This window comes from Chenopodium album, chromosome 10 (genome assembly GCF_948465745.1).
Source record: "Chenopodium album chromosome 10, dcCheAlbu1.1, whole genome shotgun sequence".
Classification (NCBI taxonomy): domain Eukaryota; kingdom Viridiplantae; phylum Streptophyta; class Magnoliopsida; order Caryophyllales; family Amaranthaceae; genus Chenopodium; species Chenopodium album.
In genome coordinates, this window is record NC_137843.1 from 47395438 (window position 1) to 47422763 (window position 27326).

Here is a 27326-nt window from a genome sequence, read left to right on the forward strand (position 1 = left end):
GAACTTGACTGGATTGCCAAGCCTACGTTGAGATATTTTGAGTATATCCAAGTAGAGAAAGGGCGAAATGTCGGGCTCTATCGGAATTACCTCACTAAATAGGAAGTGGATTGTTTGCTATCATGCTTGGAGCAAAAACACTTGGATTAACACAGCACTAGGAGGGTCCTTTGGAGGGTAGGTACTGCTTAACTTGATTTGGCCGGGCCGAGCATATATGGGGCTATGGGCTTAGCCCTTTTGTGAAATGGCTTCTCAAGTACATTGTTTCATATTCAGCAAATTTCTCACAATAACAATCGGGTATTGTTTAATACTAACAAAGTCATGTCCTCCTCGGAATGGGCTTGTCCTTGTCCTTTGTGTAGTAGGTGTCTACGTTCCACTTGGCCCATGCCCTTTGTGTTGCTCATAACCGCCTTTTCAAGTAGTCGAGATAAGCATAAACTCTTAAATCAAAATAACTGACACTGAGTTTTTATCTGTCTTTTACTCTAAATTCATCACAGTCGACCAAAAAAAAATATGGAAGAAGAGACGACGTCGTTCAACAACTCAACCCAACCATCTCCTCGAAACTCCACCATGTTAGGCTCATACTACACCTTCATCCTCATATTCTTATCCCCGGTATTCATCGCAATTTTTATGTATCACTTAGACCCACTCGAACCGGCTGAGTTACCTCTACACGAGCTAAGTAAGCCGGAGATGGTGGCGGCCCGAGTCAATAACAACCTGCTAGAAGGTGCTGAGTTCATCGGTGTTGGAAAATTGGTTGGACCCGAGGATATCGCTTTTGATCCGATTTCAAAGATTATATACACAGGTTGTTCTAATGGGTGGATTAAGCGAGTCAGGGTGAATGATTCGGTGGTTGATGATTGGGTTTTTATTGGTGGTCGACCTCTGGGACTTGCTGTTGGGTTGAATAACGAGCTTATTGTTGCGGATCCTTTTCAGGTACGTTACTCTTAAACTCATGAGTTATGATAGAGTTCTTATTTGAAATGATTAGATATTTTCTAATCCCTCCGTTTTTAAAACTTTCACTCTTTTGGGTTGATTTTGCGGTTATTAAGAAAATTAAATAAAAGAAAATAAAAACATATTGAAAACATAAATTTACATGAGGTTTGTAAAAAAAGTAGAGAGATAAAGTATTAAAAATACATGAAAAAACAAAATTATATATGAAAAAACTACTTTTGCACAAATATTATTGTAAATTGGTGGGTATTTTAATACAAATGAGTCGATCATTTTGGGACTTAAATTAGACTAAAAGGATTAAAGCTTTGGACACAAGAGAGTACTTTTATTGCAAATAATTTGAAATATGATAATATTTAATTTGATTTCTCTGAAAATGAGCTGAAAAATGTTTTAAAAATTATTCTCCTCCTCTCCTTGATGTTTGCACCGTTTTTATTTTTACGGTATCTAAAAATCATAACTTAATATCTTTACTAGTGTATTACGGTGTAGTATATAAAGATGTTTATTTTGGAACTAGAACTACTTTGGGAATATATATATATATATATATATATATGAAGTAAATGTTATGAATATTGTATTTTACAAGTATTACTTAAAAAGTAAGAGTTGAATTAAAAGTTAAATAATGAATTTGGACACTTTGAACTGAATTGAAGTGAACTAAGTTGAGCTGAAATAAATATTTTATGAGAGAGAAAAATTAGGAGCTGAACTGAACTTGACTGATTGAAGCTGAAGCTGAACTCAACTCAAGTGAAATTAAGTAAATGTAAACAGACCCTAAATACACGGAATTTCCTAAATAATGTACGTAGTATATAATTCCACTAGATTAGTATGTCTAACATCTATTATGAAATTTTCAAAACCTCATATGAAATATCTACCAAAATCTAATATCCATTTCCTTCGAGCTTAAATGGTATCTTCTCAAAATAAAAAATAAAATAAAATAATAATAATAATATTTTTAAAGTAGCATAAATATTACTCTGTATTGCGTACGGTCGTACGAAGTAGCTAGTTCTCTGCATTACAAATACAACCTCTCGTTTTTTACACGTGCTTTGAAAAATGAAAACATAAACATCACTAAATTTACAAAATTTATTGTTTTCTAATGGATTTTTTGACTTTTACCATTAAAAAAATTAAAAAATTGTTTTTTACTATCAAAATTGTTAAAAGTTTTATTTTACCACAAAAAAAAAATTAAAAATTATTTTTTATCATCTGTCGTCAAAATTCTAACGAAAAACTCGTGCCAAACACATGATGTTTAGTGGTTTTAGAGGCCTTTTGGATTCAAATTGAGGTCAGAATTGACAAAAAATGATTGAAAATACTTCCTTTAATGTGTTTAAAAATACCTCGATCTGCGTAAAACACGTAAAACGAGGCATTTTCGATAACTATTTATCAATTCTGACCTCAAATTGGACCCAAAGAACCAAAATACCCCCCCTAAACCTTTGAAAACATGTTTTGCGCACGAAAATCGAAGAATTTTTTTTAAAATTCCGTTAGATTTAACGGTTTTCTTGACGGTATGTGGTAAAAAATAATTTTTAGAAATTTTTTTAGTGGTAAATTTTTTTATTTTTTATTTTTTATTTTTTTATGGTAAAATGTAAAAGTCAAAAAATCGTTTTCTAATCATAATGATATGTCATGTCCTTTTAGATGATTAACGTTGTAGGCTTGTGCAACTATGTGTCTTGTGTCAACTTTTCATTAGTTATAAATATTTATGACTTGTGAAGTTATAAGTATGCACATGTGTATATATTCTATATATAGTTTCTATAACCAGTGGTGGATGCAAGATTTTCGAGCCTGTAAGTCACATTGAATTATTGATTCAACACCACCGATGCGTATTTCATTGCTTAAGAACCTCCGTAACATGATAAGGTGATTCCTACCCAACAACGTTTTTCAATTCTCCTAATGATAGGCCCGTCCACAAGTGACGGGAAAGTACCAGACCCTAAATTAAGTCCAAATTCATCAAATCTTCCGCTTGATTAGCCATCAAATAAACACTAATTGGGGAAAATTATAAACCCTACTCTAACTCCCTAATAGTACCCAAAATTCAATAAAAAATCTCAATTAATTTCAACAATATAGCATATGTCAAATCTCCTACCAATTCAGGTGAAAACCAAAATTCGATACAAACCTGAACTTTTTTCCATCAGTCAAGAATGATCCAAAAAGACCAAATTAAGAAAACCCCAGATTGATAAAGACACATCTAAACAAAAACCCAAAAAAAAAAAAGGAAAAAAAAACCACTATATTGAGTTTTAAAACAACAAAACTCAAGAAAAAATTTCGACAACCAATTGTAAGTTCCACTACGTAATTCAACAAATTAAAAATGAAATTCATGGAATCATAAAATAACAGATAGAATGAAACATAAAAAGTGATAAATTGATTTCAACGGAGCTTGGTATGAGGATTAAATTTTTTTGCATTAGTTTGAAGTTGGGGTTAATGTGAAGTGAGAAAATCCTCACTGGCTAGCCAATATAATTCAGCATGATAATTAATAAAAGAGTTAATATAATTGAGCATGATAATTAATAAAAGAGCCAATATAATTAATAAAAGAGCCAATATAATTGAGCATGATAATTAATAAAAGAGCCAGTATAATTGAGCATGATAATTAATAAAAGAGTCAAAAGAAAATCATATATTCTAGCAAAACATAAGAGAGAGAAAGAGAGAGAAAGAGAGAGTAAGGAGGAGAGAGAAAGAGAGAGTAAGGAGAAAAGGTGGAGAGAGAAAAGAGAATCAAAAAGGAGGGGAGGGGAGAGGAGAGTCAGTCACACACTCAGACATTTTCCTTCCTTTCTTTATTTTTCTTTTGTATTTTTTTAAAAAAATTAAACTTAATTTTTTTCCCTCACTGGTGAGTCACATGACTCAGGAGACACCAATGTGGGTCCGCCACTGTCTGTTACGAAGTATAATGGATACTTTCATAATTTTGATTTTATTATATTTGCAAGTTAGTTGTACCACTACTATTTATAGTAACCATGCATGATTGATAAACTCAATCAAGCATCTCTAAACCTAATAACAAAATAACCTAAGTTATAGAATCTTTAACATATCATATATCACAAACTAACTAACATGTGCAAATGAGAGTTTGGTTAATAGTGTGTTATAACAGATGGAAAAAAGAACAAATATTGAATGTAAAATTAACAAGAAAAATACACAAACTTACGTGGTTCACCAACAATGCACTGATTACGTCCACGGGCAGGCGAGAGTAATAGCTGTATTGATCTTGGGGAAAACAGAATGCAGAGTTAGAACAGATTTGAGACCAATCACAAAAAAATAGATTGATTGTCTCTCAGATATCTAATGTTATCTATGTCATGATTCACAAATGAGAAATACAGTACAAAAGACTCTCAGATTTCTTAATAATCACTCAACTAATGATTATGACGGCTAGGCAATAACCTAAGGATATGTATAATAACCCCTAGGTTAGGAAAGAAAGGTCTTACTTAAGGACATAAGGCTACGAACAAACTGCTCAAAATCGGCCAAAAATATACTCCGTATATATAATTTAATAATTTAAGGTAAAAAAATAAGAAGGTTTCAAAAAATAAAAATAAAAATATGATGTCAGCAATTGATTTAGGCGGGAAATTTTTTCACCACAACTTGACATCTGTACAATTTAAATAGGGGATGATGTCAGCGGTTGTTACTTTAGTTATATTTATAGATAGATGGATGAAGAATGAGGATGATGAAAACATCGACAATCCGTGATGTATATTAGCTATAGAAGTATATTTAGCAAATTTATCTGATAGAATCATGTTACTACACTTCTAGAGTCCTAGCTATGATCCTATATTCCTATATCCCAATGACATGGACACCATTAGTTATTGTATACCTTTCCTTTTTATACTCATTAAGTGTTTACAGTTGTACATCCAATTCTCGTGTTCTTATATGACTCTTCCTTGCCTTTATAATGAAAGCTTTTGACTACATAAGGCTTCTAGTACTAAATACTAATACAAATCCTTCACCTAAGAAAAGTAAACTTCTCGACAGAATGAGTAATTCAACACATAATTTTCAATAGTAAGTCAACAGTCAAAGAAAAAGACGCCGCATAATAAAGGGGAAAAGGTGAGATAATGAAGAGCACTTGCTAAACTACGATACAAAGTAGGATTTTGAAAAAGTGATCCGACATCTGCACTAAGTTTGGACTTAGTGTCAACTGGAATAGCTGCAGGTTTGCAAGAGCCCATACCTGCACGCTCTAAAATCTTCTATTCAATATATATATATATATATATATATATATATATATATATATATATATATATATATAATAAAGTTTTATAATACTCGTAACCTAGTACAATAAAGATACAGAATATATACAAATATTATCCTAATATGCTACAAATATTATCATGACTATAATATGTATCGGAAAGATATAGTGATGAAGTGGGAAAAATTTGTGCAATTAGCTAAGTATGGTTGGTAAAAAAGGGTACTTAGTAATATATTACGGATTATTACCTCCCTTATGCCCTTATCCATTATCTTGCATACGTCAATGCTAACTCCATTATCTTACAAGACTTACATTATTACATACGTCAATACTAAAGACAAACGATTTACTTTGATTTTACATAGAACATATTTTGTTGTTAAAACTCTTAGAAGTGTATTCCAATATATTACATGTGTCATATCTCCATTAGTTTAAATTTTAAAAGTAAAAAAAAATAGTGTGATTTACACAATTAGAGACTAAGGGTTTCTTTATATTTCCTGAACTGAGCTTAACAGAATTGAATTGAACTAATTGGAGCTGAACTAAATATAACTGATTTGAGCTAAATTGAAGTGAACTGAACTAAACCGAGTTGAAATAAATATTTTATGAGAGAAGGAAATTAGGAGCTGAACTGAAGTGATTGGAGCTAAGCTGAACTGAAATTAAGTTGAAGTGAACAGGCCCTAAGTTATTTCTCAACAAATGTAATCCATTAATTTAAATTTAAAAAGTATAAAAAAAATAGTGTGATTTACACGTCTAGAGACTAAGTTATTTATCAACAAATGTGAGTAGAGGTGTTAAAAACCGGCCCGATTAATCTGGCCCGAAATCAATTCAATAAAATTAAATTTAAAATTCAAATTAGATAATTATATGATACAGTCATTTAGCATGACTTAAATCCGATTTAACCAAATCAAATTCAACTTAAACACTTAAATTTAAAGAGGAAGTAGAAGTACTATTGTTTACGCATTAATTCGAACTACATCATTTAAGGCAAGTAAGATGGGTTGTCATACCAAATTAGAACCAACTATGTGGCAACCTCTTTTGAATTAATGAGATAAGCACTTTGACATTTTGATTTGGCTAGCAAAAGTACATGAAGATTTGAATAATTGGTCTGTATACAATCCAATAATTTAGAATACACGATTTGATATTAATTTCTGATCGGTCTCCGGTCATAAAATTTCGGTTATTGGATACATATTTGGATATTAGTTTTTGAATATCTAGATGTTCGATATCCGAACAATATTCAAAATAAATTGGATATTTGAAGTGGATTGCTAAATACCGCTAACGTTTTTTTATCAAACCGTCAACAAAAGTGATTAAGGGACAAAATTATCCTTACTCATCTCCACTTTGCTTTCTCTCTCCTAAGTGCATCAAGTCTCAAATCAACCGTCAACCACCACAAAGCAACCACTATTGCCACCACCACTCACGCCACCACAGCCACCACGACCACCACCCACGCCAACACGACCATGACCACCACCACCCACCATCACTGCCTACAACAACCCACCATCACTGCCCACAACCACCAATTATATAAGAGGTACCAGAATTTGTGTTGCTGAAAACTCGAAAGAACCAGCAACATACAATTAAAAATCAACGGGAAAACGACCGACCACTTTCCCTCACCGGCGGGAAGGTGGTGATTTTCTTTTAAATCCGCCAACCATCACAACCGGCGCGCAAAACCGATCACCTGGGATGGTAATCGTTTCCTAGCTTTGGTTGACCATACCGGCGTCCAAAACCGGTTACCATCTCGGGTGACCGGTGTTGCATGTCGATTGACAATGGTTGACCGGCGTCCAAAATCAGTTACCATGACGTTCAATTGGTTTTTCATGCTATGGTGAGTGCCAAAAAAAAATGGAGCTAGTTGATGGCGATTTGGTTTTTCCGACCACCGTGATGTAAGTTCATCACCTCCAATCCTCACCGCCGTTGTCTTTCCACCTCGTACGTTCGGTCGCCGCTTCTCTTCACCTCCGATGTACAGCCGCTGTTTGTAGTTGATGGTGGTTGGGAAGTGGTGGTCGTTTTGGCCCTTATGGGTGATGAGAGAGAAAAAAAATAAAAGAGAAAGAGGAAGATAAGGCGAGGGATATAGTAAGGGTATTGATGTCCATTCACCTTAAATATTGGCGGTTTTGATAAAAATTGTTGGCGGTAATTAACACCCCCTTTTTGAAAAAATATATCTGATCCAATTATTTAAAATATTGAGAGTTATTTACATCATCTTAAAAAAAATTTAAATCAAAATTAAAATAAATCAAAATTAAAATTAATTCTATAGTATTTCGGAAATTGCACGATTATTAGTGTATCCGATTTGTAATTCGCAACTTTTCGAATTAAGAGCTTATATTTTAACCCTCAAAGTATAACCTCTTAATTCTATTTGTCCATTTTAGTTGACACACTAGCTTTAGTTATTGTTGTAATTTCAATTTATCAATGTTTTGTGTTAATGCCAAATTGCCAGTTGTTTTTCCCTTGAATTGGCTATTAGCCAATAGCCATTGTAATTGAGAACAGTTGTGTAAGTTGTAGTGTAAAGGCTAACCAAAATCTAATACTTGTTATTAGAGATAAAGATAGCCTAGTTTGTTATTAGTCTAATTATAAACATTGCCTACCCTGTCCAAAAAAAAAAAAAAAAAATGACACACCATTTTTAGCACAAAGTTCTAGAAGAATTATACCCGTAAATAGGTCAATATAGGGTTGTTGATATAATTAAGAATCAAGGTTGAACAACTAGCTGAAGGCCCTTTTTCCATTTCTATAAGAAGCGTTCCATTTTATACCAAGCAAGTGAGATCCCAATTTCACTGTAAATTAAATTTTGTGAGAAGTTGGGAAAATTAAATTTCATGAGAAGGAAATATAAGTACAATTTTGTGAGAAAGTGGAAAATTATATTTCAGTAGAAGTTTTTGTAAAAAGTATATAAAGGATGTGAGCAAATAAATAATGAAAAAAGTTAAAATTAAAGTGGGAACCCATTTTATAGAGATATAAATTATTTAAAAGGAATAGTTAATATAAGTACAATTTACATGCTAAGACATTACAGATTAATGATTTATATATTTCATAGTCTCGAATAAGATACATTTTAATTTTTTAAAAATTTATAAAAATAACCCCAAATAATTTTGCCTGGCTGTTTGAATTAAATAATCTCAATCATCGATTAAATTTAAATAATTTAAACTTTGGGGGTTGTTTGCTTTAATGGCTCCTAACCGGTAACTTAACCTGGTATAACAGATAGGAGACACGTGTCTCTACGTAATTGGTTGAAAATAAATTTAATAAACTGAAAAAAAATAGCCAACCCCTCACGACCACCTTCCCCACCCCCTCCGACATCAGCCCTCTCACCCTCCAGCAACCCTCCTCCTCACCCCAACAAACCACCGGAATCTTCCCCATCACCACGACCCACCCACCAAAACCGCCCCCTCCCCGGAATCCACCCCGATTCTCACTGCCACCCCTTAAACCCACCCTCTTCCTTTCCCCTTAACCCCAAAAACCACTCGTCTCCTTTACCCAGGTGTCGAACCATTGTTTTTGAGGTTGTGCGACATTAGGGAAGGGGTGAGGGGTGGTTTTCGGGGTTAGGGGAAAAGGAAGGGGTGGTTTAAGGGGATAGGGTGGGAATCGTGGGTGGATTTTAGGGTGGGGGAGCGGTTTTGATGGGTGGGCCGTGATGACGGGGGAGATTCCGATAGTTTGCATTGGGGGGTGAAGACGGGGTTGTCGGCAGGGTGGGGAGGGTGGTCGTGGGGGATAGCTGTTTTTTTTTTTTTTATTAATTTCAATCAACCACGTGGTAACACATGTTCCTTAAACAAGAAAAAAATTACCACTTTTATAGGTTACTGGTCACTTAAAAGCGAATAACCCTAAAATTTAAATTATTAAATAGGAAAAATTGCCCAGAAATATCCGACCTTTGTCACATCCGTCCTAAAGAATCCCAGCTTTCGATTATTTTTTAATAATCCGACTTTTATACCCATTCTTCTCAATATGGTCCCAACCAGTCATGTAACTTGTACTCCTTCTGTCCTAGTTTACTTGCAATATTTTGACTGGACACACTTATCAATGCACAAGATTGACCGTCAAAATATTTTATTATATACTTACAAGCTATAAAAAGTTTATATTAGGAAATTATACATTAAAATAGACCCAATAACATCTTTACATGGTTACATTGGCTTCCATATAATAGCTAAAAAAGAAGGTCAAAGCGCACGTGTGAAGAGTGCAAAAAAGTGAAAACGTTGCGTATAATTTAAGATGGAGGGATTATAACAATTTACCAGACATGAGGCGGCCTGTGATTGGTAAAAAAAAAAAAATTCAAAAAAGAGTTTTTAATTTTTTTAAAGAAAAAATAAAAAATAATATTTAAACAACCACCCACTAGCTGCTCAGGCCACCGTGCCCGCCTCCTGAGTCCCCGGCCCTGCGGTTTCGACCACCAAGAACCCCATTCCCAGCACTGGTGCCGCGCCTGACCACCCTCCCCTGAACCACCAATCCCGTCCCTTCCCCAAGAACCTAGACAATGTTTCGAAACACCAGCAGCCATAAAACTATCCTCCAACTCTCGAAAATCCCTTTTTCCGTCCTAATCCTAGCCCCCCCCTTCCCTTCTCCCTTTTCCGGCCACATTCCCTTCCCCACGCCTCGATTTCGGCCACCCCTTCCCTTCCCCTCCCCATTTCCAGTCACCCCTCCCTTTTCCTCCTCGATTTCAACAACCACTGACCTAAGCACCAGCCTGCAACACCACCGAAATTGTAGCGCTACTGCTGCTGCTCCTCCTTCAATTTGCAAACGCACCACCCATATACCTATTGCTGCTAGTTTCGATGGGTTCTTGGGTAGAGAAGGTGGTTTCGGTTGGTGGCTGGGTAGGAAAGGTGATTTGGTGGTAGGTCTGCCGGAGAACATAGCGTGGTTTTTTTTTTTTTTTTTTTTCAATGATTTTTTGGATTAGTTTTTCTTGTTTGTTTTATTTTTTTTTTTTATTTTTTACCAATCACGTAGTGATACGTGTGCAACACAATTTCAAGTCACAAACCTGCTTATTAGCCGGTTTCAAGTCACTTTGGATCATTGGGAGCGGATTGAGTATAAGGTCGGATTATTAGAAATAATCAAAAGGTGAGATTATTTTAGGCAGATGAAGTAAATGTCGGATTATTTCGGACAATATTTCCTATTTAATAATAATCAGTAGTTGGGATTATAGTGAGTGAACGGGCAAAATTTGAGATTATTTTTACCAAATTTTTTCTGTAATTTTTTACATTATCTACAAATTTTACTTTGACTAATTAACTTTTGGTTGGAAAATAGTGATAGAGAGAAAAGTAGTGGGATTGATGCGATGGTTGTGAGAGTAAAGTATGAGGCAAAAGTCCAAAATTATAATAGGACAAAATTAAAGGAACAGACTAAAAAGAAAATTGGAGTACAAAATAAGAGACCTACAGAGTAGATAAGAAAAATTGAAAGATCCAACCGTGTATATTATTTTATAGTTTAGTGATACTTTGTGATCAAAAGTTGGTAAAATATGACTAAAAAAATGCAATGGAACAACAAATAAAGACCACGAAAGTAGGCATTCACAATACGAGTACCTTCTATGCCCTCAAATAAATTCTTCATGTCTTCCAACAATTTTCTCCCTATATAAGATTACGACAATTAATTATAATGTGCTTAATGTTGTGTGGTAGGGACTATTGAATGTGAGTGCAGAAGGCAAGGTGGAGCTCTTAACAGATGGAGTTGATGTTGATTATAAGATTAGGGACTATAAGATTACGACAAAGTAGAGGGCAGAAAATTAAAATTTACTGATGGAGTTGATGTTGCTAAAGATGGGATGATTTATTTTACAGAAGCTTCCTATAAATATGGCCTGCCCGATTTTATATTCGACGTTTTCGAAGGCAAGCCTCATGGAAGCTTGTTGAGCTTTGATCCCATCACCAAAGAAACAAAAGTTCTAGTTCGAGATCTTTACTTTGCTAATGGAGTTCAAATCTCTGCTGATCAGAAGTCGGTCATCTTTTGTGAGACTGTCATGTAAGTCTTGTGGTTCATTAAAAGTTTATTTGTTCGTCTCACTAAAATTGTCCCATTTATTTGAAAGATTTTCGAAGGCAAGCCTCATGTTCAATTTAATAGTATGATATTAATTGTCACATGTGTAACTTTAACATGTAACGTGAAACTAAGGTAAAATATATGGAGTTATAGATTTACTGACTTGATAAATGTAGATTGTAGATATCTTGTGTGTGAGGAAAATTGTACATAAAAATTGTGTTTGAAGTTCGAGTCGCTTAATTGCACATTGCATTTGTAATTACAGGAAAAGATGTAAGAAGTACATCCGGGAAGTGGAAAAGCAAGGAACATTGGAACATTTTGCTGATAATTTGCCTGGTATGCCTGACAATATTCGATATGATGACAAAGGCCACTACTGGGTTGCATTTTCTACGGTATTGATCTTTCTCCTTACGATATAAGACGTGTTAGTTGTTTACAATTGAATTTATGTATTGAAAAACATGATAAAAGGCACGCGTCAATTAAATTTACCCCCTCCGTGTTTTAATAAGTGTTGCACTTATCAAATTCGACCGTGTTTTAATAAGTGTTACACTTCCTTTTTTTTAGCAAAAAGTTGTATTAAAATATTATATCTATCTCCTCTCATGATCCCCACCCAGACCCAATACTACTTTTTTTATTATATCTTTCCTCACATTCATTACGTTTCAATAAACTATTAAACCCACTATCTTTCTTTTATAATTTTTTAATACTCCAACTACTCCAACTATCCCACTTACCTCTTATTTTATTTAAGACAATTAAATTGCCTAAAACTATGTGCCGGTCAAATTGTAACACTTAAAAAAACACGGAGGGAGTATTCAAATGAGCAAAGCAGTTGGAAGAGAGCTCACCTTGTGACCTCAAAGTCACAAATTCAAGCCCCATCAACTACATTTGCTTGGGAATATAATAGGGGGATTCCTTGACCTTAATCCTTAGCCTCCCCCTCTACTTTCAAGTTTAACCTGCGAAGTTGGGCCGACTTAACCTGTGAGAGGTATCAGTTCAGTAAGATCCTTCGTCTTACATTAAAAAAAAAAAAGATTTATTCAAATAAGGAGTACTTATTGTTTTTATTTTCTTTGTTTTCCCATTTTATATACTTTATTTTGTACTATATATACTAAATTTTGTTTGTTAAAATGTTGTAACAGTCACCAAAGCCATATTGGGATATAGCGTTGAGGTACCCTTTTATTAGAAAAGGATTGGCAATTATAACAAGATATATTGGTCGACCACACATGGAGAAAAATGGAGGATTGGGTGTAGTTGATTTGGAAGGAAATCTTGTGGCTCACTATTATGATCCAAAATTAACAATGATCACAGGTGGAAATAAAATTGGAAACTATTTGTATGTTGGTTCACTTCATGCTCCTCATACCTTACGTCTTAATTTAGCTATACATGTTGCTAAATAAGCTGTTAAAACTATATAGCCGTGTGAGATTTTGTTAGTTTTATTACAATGTGCATCTTGAAAATGTTTTCATTATAATAATAATAATTGCTTTTTAATATATATATTTTTTTTAGAAAGAGCATTTTGATTTCAGCAGGTTTTGTGTGTACCCACACGGTGCGGCCAGTTAACACACAAGTAACCCCTGACTTACCTAATATCCCCTGACCAAGTAACCCCTCCGAGCTAGTAACCCCTGACTAACCTAGTAACCTCTGATCAAGTAATCCTTGACCGACCTAGTAACCCCTGAACTAAGCTAGTATCCCCTGATCGACCTAGTAACCCCTGAACTAAGCTAGTATCCCCTGATCGACCTAGTAACCTTTGACCTAGTATCCCCTGATCGACTTAGTAACCTTTGACCTAGTAACCCCCTAGCCTAACCACGAATTCCACCCCTAAAGCAGCCACCAAACCACCAATTCCAACTACCACAACAATCAACCATCTCCCCAAGATTAGCCGTGCGCCTTCAACCACTATCACGACTAGTCGCCCGCCTCCAGCCATCAACACGACAAACCACCAACACGACCACCGCAGTTCTCCAATCGCCACCAATCACATCGCAATTCACCAGCCGTGACACAACAACTTCATCTTCTTCTTCCTTTTCTTCGGCGACAATGGCTACGACGGCGGCCGTGGCTTTCTCTCAGCAGCGACTGAATCATCAACGCCATTTTTCCAACTCCTCAATTCTCGACCAACAATAGTAGCAGCAGCAGCAGCATCATCATCATTCTTATAGGAGATGGAACCCTAAATTTTGACTCCTCAATTCTCCACTCCGTAATTAGGTACTTTCCCAAAAATTAAATTTGATTGAGATTGAAGATGGATCCCTAAAAAGAAGAAAATCTAGAAATTGGGGAATTAATTGAAAAAGATGAATTGAAGAACAGAAGAAAAAAGAAGAGAGAAAGAGGAGGGAGAGAGAGAACGTGGTGTTGAATTAAAAAACAAATTGTGGCTGGCCACATGGTATGGCCAGCCACGTATGAAAATTTGTATTTTGATATATTTAGAAATATCTACGATTAAATCTTTACTCTAAAAAACGTGATAAAAGACATGTGTCAACTAGTTTGAAATGAAAAATGTATATGGTTATGTTGTAAAATATATGGTATGGATAAGTAATCTTAGAACTATAATTTCATCTTTGGGTAATATTTTGGATTTCAAATTTTGTAGATCAGGTAATGAATATTGATTCAAATATCCAAAAAAATGAGAAGTTTTAAAATTTTGAAATAATAATATAATATTTCGAAAATTCGATTTTGAAAAGTATCGGATATGGCATCGAAATGCCATTTTTGAAATTTTTTGAATCGGAATAATATATTCGCTACTTTTTCTGTCCCCAAATGTTCTTCTCACTTTGACTGTATACATCTACCAATGCAAAATTTTGGTCATAAATATCGTTAGTTGCTTACAGTGAAAAATATAACAATTAAATATTAATAAACTATTCATCAAGACGAATCAAATAACACTCGATATGACTATGTTTTGTCTTACTCGTACATATTAAGAGTAATAAAGAAGATTCTCTTACCCTTTAAAAGTTGTGTCATGATAACAAATGAAAAGAACAAAACGAGACATAGGGTGTATCTAATAGCAAATCAATTTCCAATCCGTGCTTCCTAGACGGATATATATATATATATATATATATATATATATATATATATATATATATATATATATATATATATATATATATATATATATATATATATATATATCAAATCAAATTATTAAAAAGCTATTAAAACCCCTCTTGTGCTTTGAGTAACTTTTGTATACATCCGATGTACGGTATTTTACTGTACATCGGGGGTCACTTTAATTTTATCAAATTTAAGGTCACTTTTACAATTTTTTGGGTAACTTTTATAAATAAAGCATAAATACTTCGTAACTTTTATTTATGTCAGGGTAATTTTTATTTATTATTAGGATAACTTTTGATTATTTTAGAATAACTTTATAATATATGTTCGATTTATTTAAAAGTTTGTGCTTTTTCAATTCCAGTCCGTGCTCAAAAGACGGATATATCTCAAATCAAATTACTATTAAAAAGTGGTTAAATCCGCTCTTGAAGAATCAACCTAACCCAGTTATTCACATACTAGACAAATGAATCCAAATTTGTGGACCACAAATAGCACGAATTTTGTTGGTGCGTCTTTGTAATCTCTTTTTTTTTTTTTTTTTTTTTTTGGGCAAGAAATCAAACAAGTTATATCTTAGTTTCTACAGTAGTAAGGACATGAGCTTGTGCCACATGTTGTCTAGGCACTTTAGAACAAAGGAGAAATGAGCAGAGGGAGGAAAGTTGAAGGATCGATTCTATTATCGGTTTGATAGTTGCTGGAGCTTGATCCGGCTATTGTAAAAGCTTTATCACTTGTAGGTTGTCTGATCTGTTTTTATTAAGATTTGTTGGTGTTGTCCTATTACTTCTGCTAGACCAATCTGCACTGCTAGGCATTCTGCTTGCAAAACTGAAGTGGCTAGAATCCTTTTCGACCCAGAACTGCTAGTGGCCTCCCCAAGTCTTCCAACCCATCCCACCGCTGCAATCGGATGGGCGAAGTCCTTCTTCCTCCATGACGCGTCTACCTGTAACTGCAATAGAGAATGGTCAGTTAAGTACCCTTTTCTCCACACCCAAGACTTTCCGATGCTGCTTCCTCCTTCTACTCTCGATTGAGGTGAAGCGTGTGAAGCGATCCATCGTTGCACAAGCATTTTCGAGTGTTGCAGCACTGCATGAGGGTCTAACTTTCCAGATTGTAGTCTTACATGGTTCTTGTGTAGCCATATAGCCCACAGGGTAGCTACAAACTACACTATCCCCAACCTATCTTTAACCTCTCTTGCTGTAGTGCTAAGATGATAGCCTTGACCCTCACTTTCAAACTATTGCCACTGAAAGTTGTGGAAAGCAGCCCCAATGGAGTTGCTGCCCATATTCTGGGTGTGATTGTAGAATCGCGGAAGAGGTGTTCCTGTGATTCCTCCTGTTGCTCACACAAAGCACAGTGTCCTTCCACTTGAATCCTCCTTTTCTTCAAATTCTTGGTTGTTGCTGTTGCGTTATGAATCAGCTGCCACACAAAGATTTTCCATTTAGGATACAGTTTTCTCTGCCAGACGCCTTTCCAGAACTTCGAATCATCCTGAGAAGGGGATGAATGCCTCTCCTAGCTCTAATATCCACTTTTAACTGAGTAGTTGCCAGAGGAAGTGGGATTCCATTCGAATCCGTCCTCTTCTTGCTCCCTGGAGATTGGCATAGCTAAAATTCTCTGAGCTACATCAAAGTTGAACATCCGTCTGACCAGCTGGCAGTTCCAGGAGTAGTCCTCTGTTAACAAACCCTCCACTTTATCCAGCCCAGCTATCTCTTGAGGTAGGGAATGCTTTTTTGAGATGTGTCCATCTCCCACCCATATATCATATGTAATACTTATGCATGACCCATCCCCTATTGTGCGTCTAATAGCTGGCTTTAGTGTAGCTATACTGCTCACTAGAATCCTAGCAGCCCATGAAGCACCTGCTCTTAGTTTACCCTTCGAGTAACCTATTGCTACAGGGGAATTGCCATATTTTGCTGCAAAGATCCTGCTTGCCAATAAATAAGGTGCGTGGTGGAACCTCCAAGCTTTCTTAGCTAGCAGAGCTTTATTCAAAGATCCTACATTTTCATACCCAACCCACCTGCTAGCTTGTGTGTACACAGAAGTTCCTTTTTCCTCCAATAAATCGATTTTTTGTCCCCACTTGATCTCCACCAAAACTTAAGAAGTGCTGCAAACAACTTCTTTATAGTTAAAGAAGGACACAAATAAATAGACAGAATGTGTGAGGCTAGGCAAACTAATACACAGTTGATTAGTATTAGCTTGCCAGCCTTATTTTAGTTTGCTAAACTTCCAAACTTCAATTTTTTGACAAGTTTTTTGGTAGGGATCATCAAACTTCCTTCCTGTTCTTTCATCTACCTCCATAGGGCAGCCTAGATAAGAGCCTAAACCCTGCTTTACCTGCACCCACAAGTTTTTCTTCATGATTCTTTTGAAAAGAGAGGGGGTATTTTTTGAGAAAACTATGTAGGACTTGTCAAAATTGACCATTTCCCCTGAAAACAGGCAGAATTCATTGATGCATGCCTTGAGAATGCTGCATGTAGATTAGAAGCTTTAAAGCAAACACTACTAGAAATAGGGTGATTTCTGACGGATATCTTCTGACGGACGTAAATTTCCGTCGGAAATTTTGAAATTTACGACGAACTATTGTGCATCGGAAAAATCCATCGGAAAACGGTGTTTCCAACGGAAAATCCCTTGAAAAATTTCCGACGGAATTAAAATCCCTCGGAAATTATTAGTAATTCTGTCGAAACTAATAATTTACGAGGAAATTTAATTCCGTCGGAAACAATTTAATAACAAAACAACTACCCCTTCTCTTCTGACTTCACGAAACAGCAAACACAACCAAAGGGAAGAGAGAGAAAGAAAGAAAGAAAGACAAAGAGGAAGAGGAAGAGATCAGCAAACCCACCGCTGATTCCCCGCCGTTCCCCTGCCGTTCTCCCGTCCATCCCCCGCCAACGGTAAGTGAATTTGGGTTTAATTTTTTTTTGGGTTTTTCGGTAAACCCTAACCAACATGTCACCAGCCACCACCATTGCCTTGTCTCTCCCGTTGCCGTTCTCTCGTCCATCCACCGCCATTCGCCGGCCGATTGTAAGTATTTTGGTTTTTTTTTTTTTTTTTTTTGATTAAACCCTAACCTGTTTTGGATTGACAAGGCCACCACCACCTTCGCGTCGGCGACAAGAACCACCACCATCTCCAACCTCCCGCCGTTGTGTAGCTAGTGGTAAGTCTTGCCCTTCTTAATTTTTTTTAAACAGTATAATTAAAACTCACATCATAAACCCTAAATTATTTTTCAATTTTATTTATTTGTAGGATTTGTGGATTTTCTTGGTCTAATTTTCAATAAAAACTGCAGATCTAGAGGTTAGTGACATTATAAACCCTAAAATTCTTATTTTAAATGATACATGACATGTTAGAAAGTAATTGTATATAGAAATATGTTAGTTTATTTTTGTTTTTAGTGTAGGGTAACTATGTATGTTAGTTTATTTAGTTAAAAATATTTGTTAGTTTAGTTTATTTTGATAAAAATAATATGTTAGTTTAGTTTATTTTAGTTTAATTATGTATGTTAGTTTATTTGGTTAAAAATATTTGTTAATTTAGTTTATTTTGATAAAAATAATATGTTATTTTAGTTTATTTCAGTTTAATTATGTATGTTAGTTTATTTAGTTAAAAATATTTGTTAGTTTAGTTTATTTTGATAAAAATAATATGTTAGTTTAGTTTATTTTAGTTTAATTATGTATGTTAGTTTATCTAGTTAAAAATATTTGTTAGTTTAGTTTATGTTGATAAAAATAATATGCTATTTTAGTTTATTTTAGTTTAATTATGAACACTAATTGTTTATATATTTGTGTATATCAATTTAATTATGATTATGATATATTTGTTTAATATAATGGATGTGTTCTTTACTTTATATATTTTTAAATGAATCATTTGCATAATCATTTGCCTAGTATCGGTTCAAGGCATACACATTAGGAATATGTCTTGAATAGTCCCCGGTTGGGACTGTCCTTGTACATTTATTCTCACTTAGGTGGTGAATGTATGCCTTGTTATTGATTCTAGGAAATATCCTGGCTTGTAATTTCTCTACAATGTTCTTTAGGTACATATGACGGGCTATCTAATAGCCTACATCGTGTACTTGGAGAACTCAAGGGAAATGCTGCCGGATTTTCCATAGAATTGAAAACCTGGCATACATTCAATAGTGAGATTAAACGTCCAAGGATGGATTAGGTTGGAGTGATAAGGACCTTTGGAAATCATTTACAATCTCATTTTCATTTCCATAACACTTTGATGGATAATGAATATTCAATACACTTTGTGACTAATGTGATTATACATATGCATGAGTTATGTACAAGTTGTAACCATGAACGAAGAGAACATAGCTGGATGTATGAAAGGAAAGTTGGCCATTATATGAATCCGGACTTTGTGAAAGGGGTAGATGAATTCCTTAAATACGTGGAAGATCATCCCGAGAGTAGCAACCCGAATGAAGTTAGGTGTCCATGTTTTAAATGTAAGCACAAACGGCTTTGGGATGTGGAAACGATTAAAATTCATTTGTATCGCAAGGGTTTTGTACCTAAATACTATGAGTGGATGTGTCATGGGGAAGGGTTTTCAAGAGTTCTTGAACGACAGTCAAATGAATATCGTGAAATGGTTTTCGATGATTTGGTCATAATGAAGATCAAGGGCTTTCCGAAGAGGCTGGGGGTTCCTTAGAGGAGGAGCCTAATGCACAAGGTAAGCATTTTCTGGATTTGTTGAAGGCTTCCGAACAACCATTTACGAAGGGAGTTCATTGTCTGTGTTAGAGATGGCTGCAGGAATTACTAGTCTTAAGTGCGAGTATAATTTGCCCCACAGATGTGCTAATGGGTTTGCTTTTTTGGTCAATGAGGCGATTCCTAACAACAACCATATGGCCGACACATTCTATGAGGTGAAGAAGATTGTGAAGGGGTTGGAGTTGCCTCATGAAAAGATGCATGCATGCGCGAAAGGATGTATGTTGTTTTGGAAGGATGATGCTCAGCTATCTACATGTAAGGTGTGTGGTAGCGACCGATACAAGAAGACTTCTAAAGGTAGCTTAGTGCCTTTGAATGTTTTATTTTATTTCCCGATCACACCCAGGTTGCAAAGGCTCTATGCAACCAAGAACATTTCAAAGGAAATGACATGTCATTCGAAAAATCCTCGAGTTCAAGGCACAGTGGCGCACCCTAGTGATAGTGAAGCATGGAAACACCTCGATAGTTGCTTTCCAAATTTTTCCAATAAGCCTGGTAATGTTCGACTTGGCTTGTGCACATATGGTTTTTCTCCTCATGGTAAGTTTGGGGGACAATATTCTTGTTGGCCTGTCATTTTGACCCCTTATAACTTGCCTCCCTCAATGTGTATGAAAAGACAATTCATGTTCCTTTCGTTGCTCGTTCCTGGTCTAAGAACCCTAAGGGCAACTTGGATGTGTATATGCAACCGTTGGTTAAAAGAGTTGAAACAATTATGGGAAGTTGGCGCAAATATTTATGACATTTCGAGGAAACAAAATTTCAATCTTCGAGCAGCCATCCTTTGGACCATTAGTGACTTCCCGGCTTACGGTATGTTGTCTGGTTGGACCACAGCTGGTGTAGGGAATAATTTCAAGCAACCCACACTTGAGCCCCACTGTGATCATACACTTAAGTATGGTGGCGTCCAAAAGGAAGGAAGCTAGAGCAAAAGAGTCGCCAACAAGTTTTAGGAACTTGTAAACCGTTCACAGGGTGAAGGTTACACCCCTTCACGATCCATGAGATCCCTCACTCCATAGTGGTCCTGAACCATGACTGGATATTCGGGGATGAAGGTACAAATCCAACCTAAAAGAGATTGAACCTGCCCTAAAAATAGGCTTCTAGTTTATTCTTCTCATATTCATGTGTGCTTTCTGACTAACATACAATCATTAGGTTAACCCTAAACCTGTTTAATATATGTTGGTTGAATATTAATGCACAAACAAATCTATTATTGGCGATCACTTGAATTATAATCATATTAGCCTAAATAAGATTATTAATTATCTTATTAAACGTGATTACAAGTACAAATTCCCTTTAAACCTGCAAGAGAGGGCGTGATCAAGCAATAACAATAATATATCAAGCAACATAATATATTGATACAACAAATCATCATCATCATAATCTCAAAGCATAATAATATTAGCAAGATCCTAGGCATGATACTAACAAGATTAATAACAAATCCTAGCATGTCACTAAACATTAAAGATCAAAGCTTTATCCCTAACATGATACTACCATGATAGAAGAACATAGGAAGCAACCTAAGCATGATACTAGAAAGTAATAAATAGCATCCTAACATGATACTAGGAATTAACATAAAGACATCCTAACATAATACTAGGAATTAAAATAATCTAAGCATGCTTTCTATAGAAGTAGAGCAATTAAAACAACTTACTTTGTTGTCTCGTATCTCTTTCTATCAAAACAATACACACATTAGTAACTTCAAGGAAAATATTAAATCAAATAATTAATTTAAATAATTGAAATAGGGATTTGGTACCAAACCCTCATAAATTATCAACCTTCCACGTCTAGGGCAAAGGCAACTTCGAGCTTGGCTAGGTGTGTCTAGAACTCATGAATGCGGTATTGTATTTGAAAAGGGAAAGCTTAGAAAAGGGAGAAAGAATAAGCTATTGCTTGAGAGAAGAGAAAGATGATTGTCGATGATTGTTGATTCTTGTGAATAAAAACGGGGAAATACGACCTTATTTATAGAGAAAATAACCCGAAAACGATCAGAAAAAGACCAAATCCTATTAGGAGTAAAACTGCCTCTGTCGCAGGACGACAGGGTCCAGCGCGACGCGACAGCCCTGTCGCTGTGCGACAGGCTTGTCGTTGCGCGACAGGCTTGTCGTTGCGCGCTGACTTTGTCGTTTTACGCTGATTCATGCGTTTTCTAAAAACCTGTACGGAATCCTTAATCTAATTAAATGCGATTAATAACGTCCGTACTTATCTTTGAAAATCAGATTTAATCCTTTAAAACACTTGTTTTAATCCAAATAGAATTCTTTATTTTCATAAAAGATATAATTATCATTTCTAATCCTATTAGAACACAAAACAACCTTCTAGATTATTCTGGAAGATTAAAATCAATCCTAATATCTTTAGGAATATTTATTAATGGGCCCTCCACTAGATCATCGGTCCATAAAACCATTTCAGGCCCAATTTAGTATTTTGGCCATAATTTCCTCATTATTCATCGGAATTGGGCTTATAATATATCATTGGAAAGCTATTTTCGAGCTCAATCCAACTACACTATTATTGGACCCCTATCATGGAAAAACTAAATTGGACTGGACATTTTCAATAAATAGAGTATACTTTCAAAAACAGAAAGAAGAGTTATTTATTAAAACAACCGCATCACAAGACTTTCCACACTTTCACTTCGTTCGATAATCAAGTGACGTGAAAGGTACTCATCACTGGGTTTGGTTTTGGAGAGACACAATTAGGTGTCTAGAGTTGGTAAGAAGGCTTGTCCATATTGCATGGAGAAATGCAAAGCATTTTGGCTTGAACACGGTGGCAAAGTTTCTTGGTTTGATTGCCATCGCTAATTCCTTCCAACGAATCACCCTTTTCTAAATATTAAAACTGCATTTTGTAAAAACAAAGTCGAAAAAGGTTCATCACCACACATCATGTCAGGAGAGGAACTGTGGGAATGTGTGAGAGACCTTCCAAGGGCAATAGATGGGCTGCAGGCACTGAAACGCCTCAAAGAAGCCAAAAAAGGGTGGTTCAAGCAAAGCTCGCTGTGGGAGCTTCCTTACTGGAAGCATCTGCTCATCCGTCACAACTTGGATGTCATACACATTGAAAAGAACTTCTTTGATCAGTTAATTCACACCATAATGGATGTGAAAAAGCATACATGTGACACGCCATCGGCTTAAAATGACATTGCCAAATATTATAAACGGCCACAACTTCATCTTCAGGAGGACGACAGAGGAAAAGAGTTCATGCCAAAAGCTCCATTCGCTCTTGACAAGGCTCAGAGAAAAGTGTTGTGTGAGTGGGTTAAACAATTGCGTTTTCCTGATGGATACGCCTCCAATTTGAGCAGATGCGTAGATTTGCAAGTCTGTAAGTTTCATGGAATGAAAAGCCACGGCTGTCACGTGTTCATGGAGAGGTTGTTGCCCACTGCTTTGAGGGAATTGCTTCCTGTCCATATTTGGAATGTATTTACATAGATCAGTCAATTCTTCCGCGATTTGTGTTGTTACACAATTACGGTTAGTGACATGGAGCGATTGGAGAAAAACATAGCTGAAATCCTTTGCAAGCTGAGAAGGTTTTCCCTCCTGCATTCTTCAACTCCATGGAGCATTTACCTATTCATTTGCCATACGAGGGCAAGTTATGTGGTCATGTTCAATATAGATGGATGTATCCCTTTGAAAGGTAAATTAAAAACCCTTTCACATCCTCTTTCTTACAAATCATTCATAGTCATGACCTATTTACACATTTATTTATATAAATATAATTGCAGAATCCTCAATCACTTGAAACAAAAAATTGGGAATAAGGCTCGAGTTGAAGGTTCCATATGCAATGCTTATCCCACTGAAGATATAGCAAACTTCTGCTCAAATTAATTTCAGGCGTCAGTTGACACAAAAACACGATATCTCGGTCGAAATGTGAATGTTGACGTGGAATGCACATTGGACAACGCTGACTTACTAGAGTTGTTCTCGGTGGATAGCGGTCGTGTCTCAATTGAGGGTAAAACTCGGTATTTAGATGAAAAGGAACTCGAGTGTGCTCATTTGTTCGTGTTACAAAAGAGCGGCATTCTTGGTGAATACAAAAGGTATTTAGGAATGAATTGAATTGAAAATTCTGAAGAATTAAAATGGTTGAAATACTAATTTATCTTGTGTCATTGACCTAATAGGAAGTTTGAGGACTACGTTCTTAGTACTCGACCTTATCTGCATATAGAAGAAGTTATGGAGAAATGTGAAGCTGAATTCTCTGATTGGTTTCATCACAAGGTGATAGAAACGTTCATGCTGTTCTTTAAATATGAATTTTAGATCTTGCAATTCAGTTTATTTAATTCATGAATTGTGACGTCAATAGGTGGTTGAAGGAAAACCAAATTCGGATGTCCTACAAGCATTGTGCATGCCCCCTTTCAAGCGTATTCGAACTTGGAGGTAGATTTTTGTTGGTGGATTTAATTTCTATACACATTCTCATGGCAAACACAAGTCTATGATGAATTATGGTGTGTGCGTGTCTAGTGAGGACGGTGGAGAGTACTTTGGCATTCTAGACGACATAGTTGAACTTGTTTACACTGGTCCGAAAAAAGAGTACAAGACTATTTTGTTTAAGTGTAGTTGGATGGATTGTGGTAGGGGTATGAACATACATGAACAATACAAGCTTGTCGAAGTAAATCATACTAAGAAATACCCCAAGTATGATCCCTTTGTATTATCTTATCAAGTGACCCAAGTGTAATACACATCCTACCCTAGCCTAAAACGGGATCGAGTCCAATGGTGGGCTGTGTTTAAAACACAAGCAAGGTCAGTGGTTGATGCTCTAGTGGACCTAGAGTTTTCGCAGGCTCCGTCCCCACAAGTACATGCAACGCTTTGTCCACCGAATGGCATTCCTGACTATGACCTAGTTGAGGATGATGAAGAAGAAGATGATTATGGCTTAATTATCTCAAGCGATGAAGATGATGAATCTAGTGTCGACTCTAGTGATAGTGACGAGGATGATGACATCGATGTGTTTTTAGATGATAGTAGTGATGATACTATTAGTGATAGTAGCGATGAAAGTAACGAATAGGAGAATTTGCTTGTTATTGTAAAATCAATAGGAGAATTTGCTTGTTATTGTAAAATCAGCGGTCTGAATTTGGTTGTTATTGTAAAATCAATAGACGAGTTTGTCGTACAATTGTTAATTTTGTTACATCGCATTATATTTCTAATTTTTGTAATTTTAATAATATCATGTCATGTTACTAACAATTATTTCAGGTGGTAATGGCGGGAGGGAAAAAAGGAGAAATGTCGAAGAAAAAAAAAGGAAAGGAGAAAGCTCGTGTTTTGATCTATGACGATGATGAGGAAATGGAGGAAGCGGAGGCCCAAGATTTGGGTGACACTAAGGATCCATCCTTCACCCAAACACAAATGCAGATACAGCATCATGGACAACAGTTTCAGGGGCAACAGGGCTCACAGTCTTCTGAGTTGCTGGTATTAGACCCTGCTACGCAATGATATGTATGTAGATGTGATTACTTGGACTTATATTCCAATTTTCCTAGCACTGACCTATGTATTACTCTAACATACATGTTCTACATATTTACTTTTTGTTGATAATCATGTAACATCATTGATCCACGTTAAATGTAGGTAAAATGATGGTCCGATGATAAAGTGCGTCTCTGGTACCCTAACAGGCTACTATCGAGAGCCTTGGAGGAATTACGGAGAGGTTGATGCATCAACGAAGGAGCATTGGTGGAACTTGTTCAGAGTATAACATTTTCTACTTTATACAGTATTACTAAATGTATTGATGGAGTTGTGGTTGATAACTTTAAATGTTTGTCACTTCCAGAAACAATGTACATGGGCACCTGAATTGAACGACCATGTGAAGAAAACCTTCGAATCCAAGTTCGCATATCGGCTAAAAGACATGTTCCACACAATCAAACACAAGATGAAAAGCGCCAAGCCAGACTGGCTGAATGAGGATGTCCACAAGAAGATGATGGACATTGTTGCCAATGATCCGACATATAAGAAGCGGTCTAAATAAAACATGAAGAATAGAAGAGGCGGATCCATGGAAAATGTGGTTGAACCAACCCACAATCAGGGTTCAATTTCAGCTGTAAAACATGCAAAAAGGATGGTAAGTTTGTTTATTAGGCAAGTGAAATAGAAATCAATTGTGTATTACTGTGAAATGACAAGTTAAATTTGTTTTGGTGCATGTACATTCAAAGGCGGCGATGAATAAAGGCCAGTTACCAACTGCACATGAGCTTTTCGTGAAGACACACTTCAAGGAGGTCCCTGAGAAAGGACCAGTGCCTGTCAATGCCAAAGCCAAGCAGATTGTGGTAACAACTTCAATATAATTTAGTATCTAAACTTATTACTTTAGTGACATGAAGAAAAAGGGCAAACTAGAAGGCATTTTTTACTTACTTGGCTCTAGTTTGATGAAAATGATCCCTATACTTAGTAATAGCTACTTTAATATGATTACAAGTCATAACCACTTATAACTATGTAATAGTGAGATGATTTGAGAAAAAATGAGTTCATTAGTTAAGAAATGAAGAAAATAGGCAAACTAGAAGTCACTAGAGCCATTTTTTGATGTTATTGGAGTGAAATGGTTCCTAAACATAAGTAATTGTTCTGTTTTTGTGTTTTCAAGCCATTGACTCCTTCAAATACTTAAAATATGAATGATTTGAGAGAGAATGAGTTCATTAGTTAAGAAATGAAGAAATTAGGCAAATTAGAAGGCTTCTTTCCTTTACTTGTAACTTATGTTGTTGGTAATTTTTTTAAACAATATATGTTTGTATAATGTATATCTTGTAGGAGACCTACCAGAAGAAGGTTGAAGAAGCAACCAGTCAAGGGATTAAGAAGAGTCTAAACGAGTCGTATTGGGAGATTGTGGGTGGTCGCAATAAGAAGGGACGTGTAAGGGGACTTGGCCAAAGTACAGAGTTGTATTATGGTAACCGGATGGGTCGAGTTTCCAGTTCATCACAGTAGTACACACCGTCCGTTATTTCTCAGATGCAGGATCAGATGGAGCATGGGGTGCAGGCTCTTCGCAGTGAAATCTAGAGTGAACTCCGAAGTGAAATGGAAGCTGAGATGCAAACCCGAATTCAAGCTGAAGTGGCCGAAATAGAGAGGAGAAGCCAGGAGAGGTGGGATGAGTTCGTGATTCAATTCGCCAGCAACGACACATGTTCCACCATTCGACCTCAGCATCGAGACCCCAGGGACGATCCGGGTAGTGGAGGAGCAGGCCAGGGTACCCAGGCAATTGTTTAGCCTAGCTTTGGTTTATGTAGTAGACATGTACTTAATTTGAATTATGTAGTTGTAGACACCCAAATGTGTCTCTCCAAAACCAAACCCAGTGATGAATACCTTTTGCGTCAAATGATTATCGAATGAGGTGAAAGTGTGAAAAGTCAAGTGTTGCGGTTGGTTTTTATTAAAACTCTTTCTTTCTGTTTTCGAAAACAACTCTATTTTATGAAAACAGCCAATCCAGTTTAGTTTGGTCCACGATAAGGGTCCAATAATAGTGTAGTTGGATGGGGCTTGCAAAGAGCTTTCCAACGATATATTATAAGCCCAATTCCGATGAATAATGAGGAAGTTATGGCCAAAATACTAAATTGGGCCCGG

General features: G+C 35.9%; 2 protein-coding genes across 5 annotated transcripts; both read left to right on the forward strand.

Moving 5' to 3' along the window:
• The first annotated feature begins 480 nt into the window (after positions 1 to 480).
• Positions 481 to 13004, forward strand: LOC145564000 (protein STRICTOSIDINE SYNTHASE-LIKE 7-like). The gene is made up of 5 exons (XM_081624367.1): positions 481 to 963; positions 11173 to 11229; positions 11274 to 11524; positions 11814 to 11946; positions 12721 to 13004. The coding sequence occupies exons 1-5, from the start codon at positions 526 to 528 to the stop codon at positions 12988 to 12990; spliced, it is 1149 nt and encodes a 382-aa protein (XP_081480493.1). The 5' UTR covers positions 481 to 525; the 3' UTR covers positions 12991 to 13004.
• Positions 13005 to 15237: 2233 nt separating this feature from the next.
• LOC145562480 (uncharacterized) lies at positions 15238 to 27075 on the forward strand. Of its 4 annotated transcripts, none has more exons than XM_081622777.1 (8): positions 15238 to 17815; positions 17881 to 17951; positions 18044 to 18094; positions 24900 to 25148; positions 25284 to 25407; positions 25492 to 25791; positions 25886 to 26002; positions 26496 to 27075. In XM_081622777.1, the coding sequence occupies exons 6-8, from the start codon at positions 25699 to 25701 to the stop codon at positions 26673 to 26675; spliced, it is 390 nt and encodes a 129-aa protein (XP_081478903.1). In that variant the 5' UTR covers positions 15238 to 17815; positions 17881 to 17951; positions 18044 to 18094; positions 24900 to 25148; positions 25284 to 25407; positions 25492 to 25698; the 3' UTR covers positions 26676 to 27075. The 4 variants fall into 4 exon arrangements, with proteins under 4 accessions (XP_081478903.1, XP_081478904.1, XP_081478902.1 ...); XM_081622778.1 differs by having other exon boundaries at positions 15238 to 17682; XM_081622776.1 differs by having other exon boundaries at positions 15238 to 17951.
• Positions 27076 to 27326: the final 251 nt, after the last annotated feature.

What these genes read in the sequence shown, in the direction of transcription:
- LOC145564000 (XM_081624367.1), top strand. Translation starts at nt 526, where the DNA reads ATGGAAGAAGAGACGACGTCGTTCAACAACTCAACCCAACCATCTCCT. An exon ending in TTGTTGCGGATCCTTTTCAG is followed by an intron (nt 964 to 11,172) that starts GTACGTTACTCT and finishes GTTGTGTGGTAG; the next exon opens with GGACTATTGAATGTGAGTGC. An exon ending in ATCTTTTGTGAGACTGTCAT is followed by an intron (nt 11,525 to 11,813) that starts GTAAGTCTTGTG and finishes TTGTAATTACAG; the next exon opens with GAAAAGATGTAAGAAGTACA.
- LOC145562480 (XM_081622776.1), top strand. Translation starts at nt 25,699, where the DNA reads ATGAAGAATAGAAGAGGCGGATCCATGGAAAATGTGGTTGAACCAACC. An exon ending in TAAAACATGCAAAAAGGATG is followed by an intron (nt 25,792 to 25,885) that starts GTAAGTTTGTTT and finishes GTACATTCAAAG; the next exon opens with GCGGCGATGAATAAAGGCCA. An exon ending in CCAAAGCCAAGCAGATTGTG is followed by an intron (nt 26,003 to 26,495) that starts GTAACAACTTCA and finishes TATATCTTGTAG; the next exon opens with GAGACCTACCAGAAGAAGGT.